The sequence below is a fragment of the Arvicanthis niloticus genome, chromosome 10 (assembly GCF_011762505.2).
Source record: "Arvicanthis niloticus isolate mArvNil1 chromosome 10, mArvNil1.pat.X, whole genome shotgun sequence".
NCBI classification, from domain to species: Eukaryota; Metazoa; Chordata; class Mammalia; order Rodentia; family Muridae; genus Arvicanthis; species Arvicanthis niloticus.
In genome coordinates this window covers 8,411,634-8,427,530 of record NC_047667.1, presented here as the reverse complement: position 1 = coordinate 8,427,530, position 15,897 = coordinate 8,411,634, and the positions used below count along the sequence as shown (strand labels likewise).

At 48.2% G+C, this 15,897-nt stretch overlaps 1 protein-coding gene across 2 annotated transcripts in view; it reads right to left on the bottom strand.

The window, feature by feature from the left end:
- Tfcp2l1 (transcription factor CP2 like 1) overlaps positions 1 to 15,897 on the bottom strand; it is a 57,256-nt gene that overhangs the window by 8,439 nt on the left and 32,920 nt on the right. For both annotated transcript variants that reach the window (XM_076941027.1, XM_034513409.2), the window contains exons 8-14: positions 12,962 to 13,053; positions 10,352 to 10,400; positions 10,176 to 10,269; positions 9,054 to 9,144; positions 6,844 to 6,947; positions 6,106 to 6,248; positions 731 to 782 (exon numbers count right to left, since the gene is read on the bottom strand). In XM_076941027.1, the coding sequence (XP_076797142.1) occupies positions 731 to 782; positions 6,106 to 6,248; positions 6,844 to 6,947; positions 9,054 to 9,144; positions 10,176 to 10,269; positions 10,352 to 10,400; positions 12,962 to 13,053 (625 nt within the window). The remainder of the gene's footprint in view (positions 1 to 730; positions 783 to 6,105; positions 6,249 to 6,843; positions 6,948 to 9,053; positions 9,145 to 10,175; positions 10,270 to 10,351; positions 10,401 to 12,961; positions 13,054 to 15,897) is intronic.

The following is a 15,897-nucleotide window of genomic DNA, read 5'->3' as shown; positions in this document are numbered from 1 at the left end:
TGGCTGAAGCCTCCAGAACTGAGCCCGAACAACCAACCTCATGCATTGTCACAGTAACAAAAAGTTAGCTAACACAGCCTAGGTCCCTAGAACAGGGCAGGAGGTTGTCTCAGATCAGTCTGGACCTAGTCTGTCTCTGTCTGTCTGTCTAGGTGCAAATGAATGAAGTAACTGAAACTGCAGAGCCCAGAAAAGGGCTTTGAATCCCCTGAAGCTGGAGCTATATATAAGTGGTTGTGAACCACCAGACATGGGTGCTGGCAACCAAACTTGGGGGCTATGTGAGAGCAGTTCGTGCTCTCATCCACTGAGCTTCCTCTTCAGCTCAAGAAAGTAACAGCAGGTCTTTCTCTGCCTTGTGTGAATAAACAGAGGCTCACTCTCGGCAGAGTATAGGCATTGTGGCGCTCTCTACGAAGTCCCTTACTCACACTGCCCATCATGCTAGTCCTTACTTGGGCCTCCCAGAGACCCGTCTATGAAACTCAAACACCATGTTCATAGAGAACAAATGACCAGGCCTGCAGTGTCCCTGAAGATGTCACTCATTCTGTCTTGGCCAGGACTAGGTATGAGAAGACTTGGTTTATCTTGCTCTCAAAGGCTGTTCCAAGTTCAGCATTTTCTGGAGGGACCCTGTACTGGTAGATCCCACCTGCCACCCATCACCCATGACACCAAAGGACACAGAAACACACTTCAGTCATCAGGAAGGCAATGAGATGCTTACCTTTTAACGTGCTGAGGATAAAACAAGACTCGTCTTGGAAATTCTGAACCATCTGAAAGGCAAAAGCAAGACATGTTTTTCTCAATGACATCTTCATATCATCAAAAGGTTTGAAGAGAAGTTGGAGAGACAGACCCGTCAGCAAAGTGACTGTTGTGTGAGCAGGCAGGAGGCACCACAGAGTCACCATTCAGGGTCTCCTTTGACCTCCACATGCACAAAATAAAAAGTTAGTGAAAAATAATAGGTGAGCAGTGGTGGCACAGGCCTTTAATCCCAGCGCTCAGGAGGAAGCAGAGGCAGGTGGATTTCTGTGAGTTCAAGGACAGTCTGGTGTACAGAGTGAGTTCCAGGATAGCTGGTGCTCTGCTAAACAGAGAAACTCTATCTCCAAAAAAGTAAAAGATAGAACACTTATTTGTTTATGAGTTGGGTCATCTAGGTCTTTACTGGACTCATTAAAGGAAGGTTTATACTACAACAAAAAAAATTTAAAAAACTGAACACAAAGCCAGGCATGGTGGTATACACCTTTAATCCCAGCATGCAGGTGGCAGAGGCAAAGGCAGAGAGGCTGAGAGGCAGAGAGGCAGAGAGAGAGGCAGAGAGGCAGAGAGGCAGAGAGGCAGAGAGGCAGAGAGGCAGAGAGGCAGAGAGGCAGAGGAAGCAGGTAGATCTCTAAGTTTGAGGGCAGCCTGATCTATAGAGCTAGTTCCAGACCTGTTAGGGCTATTACATTGTGAGACTCCTTCAAAAACAAACAACAAAATCAAGCACAGTCAATCCCATTTTGGTCAACAACAAAACACATATACAATTGGTGGAGCTGAAAATTTCTCATTGCTTAGTGGCACCATCTCCTGGTAACACTGTAGCACAATTACTCATGTCTGTGGTGAAGTTGTAGGCACCCTACTATGTTGCCAGTATGGTACAGATGACACACAGTACACACCACTTGGTAGTGACTCTAAATGACGCCGCTGCTGATTGGTTGACACATGTGACATATCATCCTTTGTGCTACTATTTTAGAGTGTCCCCACACACAGCAGTCCACTCAAGTGCATTGATGCTGTGCTCAGTGACTGTACTGTCCAAGTTTGAGTACCTATAAGCTAGGGTGCTTCCAGTGATGTCCTCACCTAGCAATAGCATCTCAGCGTTCACATGACTGTAACGTGTTTCTAAAACAGTTGTGCCTGAATGCAATGCAAATGTCCTCCCTGGGCCAATGTCTTTGAACACTTGGTCCAGAGCCAGTGGTAGCACTGGGAAAGTTGTGGAACCTTCATAAGGTGGAGCTTTGCTAAAGAAAGGGGGCCAATGGTGGGTCTCGAGTGCTAGACTCTTTGCTTCCTGATGGCACGCAGACGGGCTCCTGCTGCTATGCTTTCCCTACCTACACTGATGGATCACAAGAACCCGTCCTCCCCTGCTGCTTCTCAGCAGGTCTTTTGCTACAGCAACAAGAACTAACTAACAGTGATTAATGTGAGTGTCAGCGGCTTTATAAGAAAGACGACGTATAGCCACTTCTCCTAAGCTCTCACTATGATTTCCAAACCCTGACCACAAGGAAATCTTTCTGGCTCCATGGTCCCATCTGTAAAATGGGGCCTTAAGAGCCATGGTGAGTAGTGCCTGAGGAACACGAGGAACAACAGCCAAGCTATCCCATAGTCCCCACAAGCACACAAGCATGTGTATACTGCCCCCACCTCTAAGGAGCACATTAGGGAGAGAAGAGGAAACGATTAGTATAAAATGTACACGGACAGGCAAGGGCCAAAGATGATACCAGCCTACAAAGAGGTTCATAACCATCATAGTCTAGTGACCTGGGTGCAAGGCCTTAAATACTGATTAAAATTGCAAGTCGGGGCGGTGAGGGAGCTCAGTGGGCAAAAGCACTTATCATGCGAGCCTTGTAGACCCACGTTTCATTCACAAAACCCACTCACGCCACAATGTCCTACCATTTCTACACATACACTACAAGTATCTGCATATGCACACACACACACACACACACACACACACACACAAGTAAAATAAGTTTTAAAAACAAAATTTACATTATTTTTATAGAACCTTTCTGTATATGCTACATTTCCCAATACATTCAGAAACAGTTAAAAATATAAATATATACATAAACATGCATGCCAAAATCAACAGGGTAGCAAATCTCCTTTATATATATATATATATATTAAAAAAAAAAAAAAAAAAAAAAAAAAAAGCCAGGCAGTGGTGGCGCACGCCTTTAATCCCAGCACTTGGGAGGCAGAGGCAGGCGGATTTCTGAGTTCGAGGCCAGCCTGGTCTACAGAGTGAGTTCCAGGAGAGCCAGGACTACACAGAAAAACCCTGTCTCAAAAAACAAACAAACAAACAAACAAAAGAAGCCCACGATTTATTGCGTGCTCTGAACTACTGCCTCCAATCCTGCCGATGCATCCTCCTGCAGCCCCTGACCCTCCCCGCAGGGCCTAATGGTGCATGAAGTACATTTATTCTATACCTCAGCCTGCTCCAGCTCGGACTCTTGGCCGCCCAGCCACTTGGGCATGAAAAGCCCTAAGCAGGGCCCACAAGGGCTTAATCAGTAACTCCCTGTTTAATTGAGTGCCCTTGCACCCCAGGAGCCGGCTCCTTGCTGGCCAGGCTGCCTCCAGCACTGAGTAATTCAGAGCTGAAGGTTTCCAAATTGATTCTGGTTGAGTGGGAAGGAGACTTGGGGAATGAGAATGGCCTACTTAGCCAGGGTGGCATTTGAGGTCTGTTCTCTGCTTCACTTGCTTAACTGCCTGCTGTTGAGGGCGCAGGGCAAGTGGGGGAGGGACTTCCTCAGGAACCCGGAAAGTTGCAAGAAACATTCATGGTTTTTGTCTTCTCAAAAAGAAATCCTGGGGGGCGAGGGGGTCTGAGGATGAGGCTCGAGCGCGTGCTTACTTAGCGTGTACAAAGCTCTGGAGTCCGTCTCCAGCACAGAGCAGGCACAGAGCAGGCACAGAGCAGGCATGCTACAGTACATGGGTGTAATTAATCTCAGCACTATAATCCCAGAACTGGGGAGGGGGAGGTGGCAGAATCAGAAAGTCAAGGTTATCCTTGGCTACACAGTAAGTTCAAGGGCACCCTGGGCTACCGATCTTCCTTGAGGTGCAAAGTGACATGCCTTCTAGTCCATTCGAGTGGTCTACGGCTAAGGCCCTTTCACCCCTCTAGCTTCTCTTAGTCAGCCCTAGAGGCAGGAACTTCTGGTCTCATTATCATTTTCTGTGAAATAGGAGCAAAAAGTAGCTACTTTAAGCTAGACCTGGTGGTACAGGCCTGTAGTTCCAATACTCACAAGGCAGTAGCAAGATGACTGTAACATGATTGAGGCTAGCCTGGTCTTTTCTGGGCCAGTCAGGGTTTTACACTGACACTCTGCCATGAAACAAACCAGAACAGAACAACAAAGTGCAACTTCATTGAGCTGGGCTTGTTGCATACTCCTCTAACGGCACTCGGAGGACAGAGGCAAGCAGGAGTGTAGCAAGGTCAAGGTGAGCCTGGGTTTCATAGAAGATTGTCACAAAACCAACCAGACACACACAACCATAGCTCTCATTTCTCAAGAGGTGGGTTTCTACCTTAACTTCACCCCACATCAGCTGTAGCATCTGTGCCTCAGTTTCCTATGTATGCCATGGGATGCTAGCAGACATGTATATCTATATGTGTGTATATACACATATATGAATATCATATACATATTATTTAATACACAATGCATGTGCAATGTAGACATACATATGTAAGCTGGAGTAGCAGCCAGGACACAGTGGCTATGTGACCGTGACCATGGTTTGGATATGGAGTGTCTCTCAAAGGCCCCTGTTCTGAATGCTTGGTCTTGGCTTCCGTGCTGCTGAGATGTGGAACCTTTAAGAGGTTGGACCCAGCAAAAAGAAGTTAGGCCACCAAGGTTAGTAGTGAAGGGGATATTGGGACCTTAGTGCCCCACACCCTTCGTGGCCATAGTGAGAACAATTTGCTGAGCCACTGTCCTACCATGACAGCTTGTATCTCTCCAGCACTGCAACTGCACTGGGGTTCACCACTGGGCCCAGCTTTCGACACAGGCTCAGGACACTGAGCTCAGGTGCTCACCCTTTCAAGGTGAGCACTTTACTGAGTGAGCCTCTCCCCAGACTGAACCATTCTTCTTAAGTTCGTGATCCCAGATGTTTGTTACAGTGCCAGAACACTGGCCAATACAACACCAAACACACATTTTTGTTAGTTGGAAGCATCAGTGGAAGGAAGATCCAGGACAGAGCAAGCTTGAGATCATCTGTTCCATCACGGGCAAGGGATGCTGAATTTGGCAAGTCTGCTCAATACATCACCCTTCGAGGGGCTGGAGCAAGACTCTGGCAAGGCTCTGTCACTTCCCGAATTGTCCCTCAGCAACCATTTCCACCTCCCACAGCATTGTGTTCAGCACAAACTCAGTGGTACCTTCATCACCCAGGGAGGCCTTGCTAGTGTCTCCCATGGGCCATAGCAGCCCCTCATTTAACTACTGGCCTCTCAGGACATGATTCCTACTTGATGAGTGGCCCATTCTTCAGAATGCATGTGCCACAAGAGCACCCAGCCAAGGACACTTGAAGAAGGCTGTCCTCAGAGTATAACAGCCATCGGCATCTTAGTCACAGAAGCTATGATTACCCACAAGAGACCCTCAAGTAGAGCCTGTGGGGCCAAGGAGATGAGCAAAGGCGCCGGCCCCAAGTCTGACCCCTTATTCCCACATGGAAGGACAGGACTGACTCCTTCAATCTGTCCTCTAATCTGTGTGTGCATTGTACCTTTGTACCCACTCACCTGCCTACCACCCCCCAGAATAAACAAATAAATAAATGTAATAAATACCTGTAATTACAGGGCTTGTTACCAGTCCCTTACAGAGGCAGAGGGCATGAGGCAGGTCCTTGGCTCCTCACATGGGACTCCAGCTGATTCTGCACATCAGCCCACTCAGGTTTAAGTAACTAGTTTGGAAGGTAAACTGAAAGGCAGACTCCATCTATGCAGCTATGGGGACAGACTTTTGGTGATATGGCTGTTTTGGGGTCATCTATGCTACTGTTAGCAAACCCAATAAATGAATCAGTTTTGGAATTGTTATTTAAGTCTGTTGTTGTTGACACCCTAAGAAAACATTTGTTCATATTTTTCCAGGAAAAGTCACACAACATCGACTCAGCAGCCCTTTAGACCCAGGTGTAGTAAGAAAACAGAGACACCCTGACCCCTGGTAGAGGGTGCTCCTGAGTGGGGATGTGGGGCTCTCCCTGAGGGCCAGGTTAGCTCACCTCATTGCTTACCACCACATGGATACCAGCAGGACCCTGCCGATACACCCGGTGGATGTGCTGTGGGGGAATGCTGAACAGACTGGCGATCTTCTCTGTCAGCTCCAGGGTAGTCAGCTCTTCCAGGAAGATAGCATGGTATACTGTAGGGGGAGGAGCAAGGGCCTTCTTTTAAGGGGACATTAATCAACAAGAACCTGTCTTGTTTCTACCGCATTCTGAGAAGCCAAAGCTTACATGTAAAGGGTGCTCATGCCCCTAGCCATGGATGCCTGTCAAGCTAAGAAGGCTGGGAAGGCCTACTGGCAGGTAAACATAAGTTAGCTGTTTTCGTCTCTCTTGGGAACGTCTGTTGGTTCCTGGGCTCAAAGAGGTGAGGAGCCCTGATTCAGATGCGGTGCTCAGTATGCACAGTGGAAAGGGGAAGCACTAAGTCACCTTTCTGATGGTGGCAGAAAGATATTTAAAGGCAACTGCACCAGTATTCATTGCTCTCTGTTCTCTGCTTCCTCACTTTGGATTCAGTGTGAGCAACTGCCTCAAGCTCCTGCTGCCGTGCCTTCCCCATCATGCCTTCCCCACCTCGATGAACTACCATCAGACTGTGAGTGGTAAGAAACCTTTCCTAGCTGTCGCAGGTGTCAGGTATTTTGTCACAACAATGAGAAAAGTAACTGAAACATTGAGAACAGAGAATGAGCAGGCTAAGGGTCAGGTATGAGGCTCTATTCCACTCACCACACAGGCTGTTGTCCCCATTGTCATCCTGCTTCTGTGGCAGGGGTAGCTGGTTCTGTTCTAGCTCCTGACAGACATAGATGGTCATCTTTGGCCTCACATTTCTTGCAGAGAGAGAGGAAGAGAGAGGGAGAAGGAAAGGGAGAGAGGGAAGGAGGGAAGGAGACAAAGAGAGAGAGAGAGAAAATGAATAATTCGCTGATATGATGGACTGTTGCTCTAAAATGTTCTAGAATACTCCAAAACCTAGAGCAGACCCTGCAATATAAAGGGATTTATTTAGGGAAGAAGCAGGTGGACACAGAATGCTTTTCAAGGACAGGTTTCCAGGGATAGGATCCAGTCCTCATGGATCTTTATGGCTTCACAGAGAGTGTATAGGAAGAGGTGGGGTAGATGATTCTTCCCAATCTGCCATCTGAGGCTTTTCTGTAGAACTGAATCTCAAGATCAGGGTTTCAAGAGGTGGCCTGGTGGTATGGGATGTAGGTGGTGGCAGGACATGTGCACAGCATGTGTGCAGCATGTGCAGCCCTGGGTTCCATCCCCATCAAGGGAGAGAAAAGAGACAGAGAAAGAACTTGAAATAGAGAGCTCCTCACACAAGGCTCATCTCTCCGATTCCACATACAGGGAAACTGAGGTTCAGAGGGGCAATGGCTTTTTTTTCTTTCATTGCACAGCTCTTCGGAGATAAATCTGGGATTCATCCTCTGTTAACTGTACTGTTGCCAGCTGTCCTTGGAGCTCAGGAGCAGCTCAAGGACAGAGCATGTGCCTGGCATACACAAGCTCTGGGTTCTAGTCTCAGCACCAGAAAAAATGAAAAGTACAAAACTTCAAAACTGGGTCTGACTGTGATGGTAACTCTAGTGCCACAGTACAGGGTTTTACTTGGCCAGAGAGATATTTCTGGACTGTCATAGAACATTCCATATCCGTGGTGGGGGACAGTTCTATCAAACAGCATTGCCCTCAACACTGCACTGTGGTTTTCAAGGCCATGCCCAGCCCCCGGGGAGCTGGAGCTCTCAGCCTGGACTCTGCCAGTGTCCAGAGTCTGGGCTAGTGACTAAAGGCCAAGATCTCAGGCTCTGGGCCCAATGGAGGACAGGGAGGCTGTGATGGTTAATATTAATTGATGATCTAGAATCACCTAGGAGACGAACTTCTGTGAGGGAGAGTTTCTAGACGGGGTTACTGAATGGGAAGGCCCACCATCAGTGTCGGCAGTGCTATCTATGTCATGACCTGGGTCTCCTGCTGCACACAGACAGGGAGATAATCCAAATCTCCAGCATGCTCCTCTTCCTGCTTCCTGACTTGAAGACACAACAGGACCAGACACCTCCCACTATCGCAGCCATGACTTCCTTGTCATGATGAAGTACTGCAGAGTGGAGGAAGCCCAAGGGACATGTGTGCTGTGGACATGACCTGGCAATGCCAAGGGCCCTAGTGTCAAAGCCATAAACTAGGCAAAGCCTTGCTCTGGAGTGGGGCTCAGAATAATATGAATAATGACAGTGGGTTCAGAAATGTCTACCGTGGTGCCACCCACCCTGGATATTTATGGCCTACAGACTGTTCCTATGAAGATTAGCTAAATCTGCCTCCTTGTTTAGCTGTATACTGTAAACCCTCTTTCCTGTTTACCTGTACGCATTAAGCCTTGTTCAGCTGCATGCAATAACCTTACCTCCCTGTGCAACTCTCATAAAGACACTGCGCCTCTGGGCTCCTGAGGTTTCTCCATCAGAGAGCCCTTTCTCTCCAAACCCAGCTTTCCTGTACATGCGACTGTCCTTCCTTCATTCCTTAGGGGCCGGTCTAGTCCATCCCTTGAGATGCCAGGATGTGTGTGTGACATTGTACCTTCAAACCATGAGCCAAAATAAACCTTTCTTTCATAAGCTGACTTAGTCATTTTGTCACAGTGATGAGAAAAGTAACTAATGCTGAGATATTTGGAGCAAGAGCTTCTGCAGCCAGATACTAAGGTGGTCTCCACATGGCACCTCATTCACCATTCCACCCTCCTGGCACCTCCTCCAGCATTGACCTCCATGTTGAAAGAAGGATTCCTTCCATCACCTAGTCCTACCAGCAGTCCCACCACAGTTCAAGAGGCTAAGGTGGGGCTTCTTGCTATACAGAGCCAGCCTAGTGGCCACAGTCTTTTGTTGGCTTCTCTATGAAACTGCACCTACCTGCCTTTGATGGCATTAAAGAGCCGAATTCCATCCGCAGGGCCACAGACCTGGACCAAATCATCTCTGGACATCTTCAGAAGGTCAGCACCTAAGTAAGCAGAGACATGCACCACTCATTACAGGCAAATATCTGTCGATCCCACAACAGGGCTGGGGGACAAAGAAGGGCCAGCCTCACCCTCAGTGGGCACCAGACCTTCCACAGAGGGAAATGATGTAAGGATAAGCAATCCTAGCAGATCACAGCCATACAATATCAGAAGCTAAAAGATAGTGTGCTCTCAAGAGAAGATAAGTCCACCCCCATGCCCACCCTACCCCTGCTTGACTGCCCAACCCCCTCTCTGTCCTCTTCATTGGCACAGATTTTATCAGCATGCTGCCACCAAAAACATGTGTATATCTCTGTGCAGAAGCACACAGATCCCTGGAAGTTGAAAATACAAACACACCCTGGGAACCAACCAGCACAAACCAAGAGGCAAAAACACTAGTCTCCCAAGAGACAGCCATGGAAAGACCTAGCACCCCATTTGAAGGGGCAGAAGAAGGCCAACAGTGTGAAGTCTTTAAAGATTGAGAGTCCCCCAGATCCCAGTGCTTCAGAAACATATTTCTCTCTCTCTCTCTTTCTCTTCTTCCCTCCCTCCTCCCTCCCTCTATCTCATGACTTGTCAGAAGTAGCTGCAAACACAATGGCTCCCCAAATCTAGCCCCCACTTTTTCTTTTCTTTGAGACAGACATAGTTTCATGTAACACAGGGTGGCCTTAAACTATACAGCTGGGGTAACCTAGAACCTCTCACTCTTTCTAAGTGCCCTATTCCCAGTTCATGTCGTGCTGAAGAACAGAACAGAACAGCCTCCTGTATGCTAAGCCTGCAGTCTACTACCTGGGCTACAGCTTTAATCCAGAGTCGTTAGTAAGGCCAATATCCTTCTGTGGTCCTGCCAGAATCCAGATCACTGCCCCTAGTGACCTGACCTCCCTCATTGCTTCCCTGGTAGTTCTGTGGCACCCACCTCACTGAGGGCTCCCCTGGACATAGCCATAGTCCCATGGAACCAAGAGCAAGCCAGAACACCTGTGGATTCCAAACCTAACTCTACAATACTCACCTGAGAAGCTGGCAAAGAGCCAGCAGAACTGTGAGAAGCGGTTGCGGTGCAGCCACTGCTGTGCATCCTGGATAGAGGCTGATGGGAGCAGGTGCTGCCATTGAGAGACAGAGAAGGTTCAAAATGGCCACTGAGCCAGAGGGACCACCAGCCCACCGATACCCACGCACACTTACATCACTGCCCAGGGGTAAGGGCTCCACTGGGTGACTAGGTGAGCTGTTACTGTAATAGAAAGGGGACAGTTGATGAGCATGAGTACTTCCAGGGACACCAAGAAGGTTCCAGAACCTAAGTGGTACCTACACTCCAGCAGGTGTGTGACTTGCTTTAAATAAGTCTTGCAAGACTTCCAGAATCAGTACAAATGTTAGACCCAATCTTTCACAACGGATGTCACTCAACTGTCACTGCATGACTGCACGGGAGGTTGAGATGGGTCACACTTTTCCAAACAACAGCATTAGCTCTACCTGTGTAGTCTTCAGCAACAATCAAGAAGAACTTGTCTGTCTTGACTGGATCTTGTTCTGCATAGTGGAGCCTCACCTTTGTGATGGTCCACCTTGACTGGACTTAGAGTCACCATGGAAACAAACTTCCAAGCATGTCTGGGAAGGAGTTTCTACATTAAATTAATTAACGTGGGAAGAACCACCCTAACTGTAGGCAGCACCATCCCACGGGCTGCGGTCCTGGACTGAGTGAGGAGACAGTGAGTTGAGCGCTAGTGTCCATCTCTCTGCTTCCTGACTACAGAGACAATGTGAACAGCTGCCTCAGGCTCCGTCTGCCAAGGCTTCTGCACAATGATGGACTATCTCTCCTCGAATTGAGAGCTGAAATAAACCCTTCCTTAAGTCACTTCTTGAAGTATTTTTGTTCCCATGCCAAAAAAAAAAGGCTAAAATACCCACCACGTTCCAGCCTAAGAAAAGGACAAGCTGACCAGAGCACAGGCCACACTCCTTAAACTAATCCAGCACCTAGGAAGCTACAACTGAACCGAAGTCATCAACCAAGTCCTAGCCAGATAGGCATGTAAGGCCCACATGTGGTGTACACATACACGTGCAATCCACAGGTTGGCCTGGGTTTTCTCAGTAGGAAGGTACAGGAGTGCTTACCATGCGAGCATGTTTGATACCCAACAACCACATTAAAAAACTGGTGTGGAGGGACATGCCTCTAATCCCAGTACTGGGACGTGAAACAGAAGCTTCACTAGAGAGAGCACTGGGCAGCCAGTCTCACCAATCAGTGAGCTCCAGTGAGAAGCCCTGTATCAGAGAGTAAGGTAGAGAAAGACAGAGATGCCTAACATCAACTCAGGGCTTCCACACGCACATGTGCGCACACCCACACATTCTTATACACATACAAGACCCTTGCAGAGGTGAGCCTCATCCCAGCCCTTCCACTGTCTGCATCATGCACATCCCTCCTCACGCCCTTTGTTGAGCCCCCAGCCCCCTTCTGCATTAGGCAAAGCAGGACTTAGGAAAGTTAAGGAAATTGTTCCCCTAAGGTAGACATTAAAGAGCAGGTCTGCCTGATCTAAAGGACCCTTTTTGGTTTTTATTCTATACTCATGAGAAGACACACCACAATGTAAAATCAAGCTCACATAGACCTCCTTTGGCTTGAGATTTCCGTGAACTTGCTATAGAACCTACAACTGCTGATTCTCGTCCTCTCCCTTCAGGATGCTGGAATTACAGGTGCCACCACACCAGGTCAAACTCAGTGTCTCCTCTACTAAATGAGCTCCAGCTCCATCACCCAACCCTGCTGCTTTATTATAGACTGACTGCAGAGCAGGGGCTCAAAACAGAGGTCCTGCACCCACTAGCAGGAGTTCTCCTCTACTCACTACCAGGATATTACTTCAGGAGCCACCACAGTGATGTCAGAGCCTCAGTCTACACAGCCTGCAGTTAGAATCTGCCTGTGGTGCTGGCACTGTCCTATCCCTGTATCCTTGGGGCCACATGACCTATCTGCAGAGTCAGCCAGGTTTCAGCAAGACTAGCTTCGGTGCTACGATACTGAAACCCAGGGTAGAGGCTCCTACCTGGATAGTCCCTTCAGGAAGCATACAAGAGGTAGACAGAAAACCAAGGAGGGCCTTCCAGATGCCTCAGCTATCCAGCACCCACCTCAGTCAAACATTGGTCTTCAAGGTAAATTCTTATAAACCTGTTGCCACTTACGGAAGTATATAGAAAAGAACACACACAGCATGCGGTCCAGGTGTGATAGCATACACCTATACTCCACCATGCAAGAGGTTGAAAAACTAGGATTGCAAATTCAAGGCCAGCCTGAGATAACCAAATTCAGATCAGTCTAGGCTATATACAACCCTGCCTTGAAAACGCAGAGCTATCTGGGCGGTGGTGGTGCACGCCTTTAATCCCAGCACTCAGGGAGGCAAAGGAAAGCAGATCTCTGAGTTTGAGGCTAGCCTGGTCTAGAGTGGGTTCCAGGACAGTTAAGGTTACAGAGAAACCCTGCCTCAAAACAACAAAACAAAAACAAACCCCAAAGCTAACTATAATTGCTGAGATGCAGCTCAGTGGTAGAGTGCTTGCCTAGCATGTACCAGGCCCTGGATTCCACCCTCAGCATGAGGAGCTAGAGAGAATAGATAAATATGGCTGTGACTGCTATACCAGTTAGCCACACTAAAACCAAACAGATGCCAAGCCATAGCATGAAGGAAGATCAAAAAAGAACTACCCCACTGCATGCCGGGACCCCGAGGAGAGGAAGGTTAGACATACCCTTCACGGAGGCCAAAGCTGTTGGGCGAGCCATTGTAGCTTGGGGATGGAGTGCTGTTCGCCTGGTAGGGTACGTCAGGCCACGGAGAGCACTATGGGAAGGAAGAGACATGAGCAGTGTGATGCAACAGTGGTAACAGTGATCTTGGGATAACCCACAGGCCCTTCTGAGCAAGCATTCATGAGCTCTGATGCCTAAGACCCTGCTGTGTCAGCATAGAGACCACAGTGACTGAGCGCTTATGAGGAACCGGGGCCAGTCAGACTACTAGGGTCATCTACCATGACAGAAAATACCTAGAACTCAGGAAGTCATCCTGGATCAGGCAAACCATGAAATGCACCACCCCTTAGAGCTTCCTGGTAATCAAACCAAAGGGGAAAGAAGCATCATATAATGCCAAAGCCCACAAACTAACTGGTCAAACATGTTTAAACATGCATTACACAGAGGATAGATGACTTGTAAAGAAAAAGAAAACAGTAAAGTGCAGGGTTAAAACCCGTGCCACTGGGTGAGAAAACTGCAGGCAGGGAGGGCTGGCATAGGTAGGAGGGGTCCTGGAACTCTTCCAAGGGTAGCTCCTCCCAGCCAACTTAAACAGTTACTCTGTGTTAGTGTCCATCTGGGCTCCAAAGACAGAAGCACCCATGATGGGAGTCTTCCTCTGCTGGACATTCCAATGCTCAAGCAAAAATGAAGAGACCCAGGGAAAGGGAGTGCCCCATGCCTGCATTTCTTCCCTCCCTCTAAACAGTGACTTTGCTTGGAGAGGGCCAGTCTGAAGCATTCCTAAAGACTGACTATCCCCCACCAAATGCCAGGCTGGTAAATATTTAACCATTGTGAGTGTGGGCTGGAATTTGTTGATGCTAAATCCTACCAAGGGAGGAAATCTGATGAGCCGATAGAAGGAGTGCACTGGCATCTGCCAAGGTCAGTCTGGACTCTTTACAGCAGCCATGCTGATAGAGAGGCTGTGCGGAGGGCCTGCACAGCCACAGCACCCTCTCTCCTCTCAGGGGAGTCAGGACTGGACAGAGAAGTGGCAACTCAGCCAGGATGAGAAACCCAGCCCTAGGTGGGGGTACTCCTGGCAGCGTCATCAATCAGACATGGGCCAGGCATGGGAAGAAACGACATAAGATGCAGTCCTTGTATCTCTCTGTGGCAGAGAGTAAGCGGAAGTTTTCCTATACTGGGCTCTCTGCTCACTGTCACCCTTAGAAAAACTGAAGTGCCAGTACATACTGTGAGCCGCCTTAGCCGCTTACCCTGCCTCATGCAAACGTTCCTCCCAGAGCGGCTTAGAACAGACTCACATAGGCATGTACACACAGCTGGCCACCCCTCTGGGATTTCTGTACCCGAGTCTGGATGGATGAATGGATGGATGGAGAATATATATATATATATATATATATACCTTTAAGGTGAATCCAATTAGTCAAAAATCACTAACACAATGAGGAATAGCTATTAAAAACAAAAACAAACAACAAATACCCAGGAGGGCCGAGCAGTGGTGGCACAAGCCTTTAATCCCAGCACTTGGAAGGCAGAGAGACAGAGGATCTCTGTGAGTCTGAGGACAGCCAGGGCTGCAGAGAAACCCCATGTGGGAAGGAAGGAAGGAAGGAAGGAAGGAAGGAAGGAAGGAAGGAAGGAAGGAAGGAAGGAAGGACAGAAGGAGGGAGGGAGGGAGGGAGGGAAGGAGGGAAGGAAGGAAGGAAGGAGAAAAAGAAAGCGTAGGTCAAGAGGGAGGGAGGAAGGGAAGAAAGAAGAGAGTGAAAACAGGCCAACAAAAGGAAAGGCACCGAGATGGCCAGTGACAGGAAGCAGGAGAGCTGCTAATAGTATCTGAGGAACTTCCTGAACCTGCACGACTGCTGACCGGCTGCCAGCTATAGAGGGTTGTCTCTTTGGTGTCCGGCTTAACAGGAAGTGCATTTCTTTATCTGTCCAAATAAGAACTAGCCAGTGCTGGGGATGGGTTACAGCTCAGTGAGTTGCTGGGTTCCAGCTCTAACACCAAATCTTAAATTTATTTGTATTGCCCGGCAGTGGTGGCGCACGCCTTTAATCCCAGCACTTAGGAGGCAGAGGCAGGCAGATTTCTGAGTTCGAAGCCAGCTTGGTCTACAAAGTGAGTTCCAGGGCTACACAGAGAAACCCTGTCTCAAAAAAAACCAAAAAAAAAAAAAAGAAAAAGAAAAAGAAAAAAAGAAAAGAAAAAGAAAAAAAGAACAGTCAATGATTATATTTTATTTTACAAGTTTATTTTTTATTTTATTATATGAGTATATGTGTGTGTGTGTGTGTGTGTGTGTGTGTATGTGTGTGTGTGTGTGTGTGTGTTTATTCTGGTGTGCATGTGACATGGCTTGTGTACGGAGGTCAGAGGTTAACACTCGGAAGTCAGTTCTTTCCTTCCACCTTGGATCTGGGGCTCAAACTCAGTTGCCAGGCTTATGCAGCAAGCACTTTTACCCGCTGAGCAGTCTCTCAGGCACCAGCCCAGAACTATAAAAAAAATCCACGCTAGTGGACGTAGTGGCACACACTTTTAATCCCAGCACTCAAGAAGCAGAGACAGGTGGACCTCTGTGAGTTGGAGGCCAGCCTGATCTGGTCTACAGAAAGAATTCCAGGACAGCCAGGGATACATAGAGGCCCCTGTCTCAACAAAACACAACACAACAGCCAGAGCTTACACTGCTGGCCAGTGACCTCATGCAGAGTGAAGCCCTGTGCATAGTCCTGCTGTGTTCAGTCTACAAGAGGCCTGCACTAGAACACTGCACAGCTGAACAAGGAACTAGAAAGCTCTTGATGAGAGGGCAGGAGTCATGTGCAAAATGAGCCACTAAATACAAAAGATACAGCACAGAACAGTGTGCACTGTTGATATGCAGACACGGGCATGCCTAGAGAG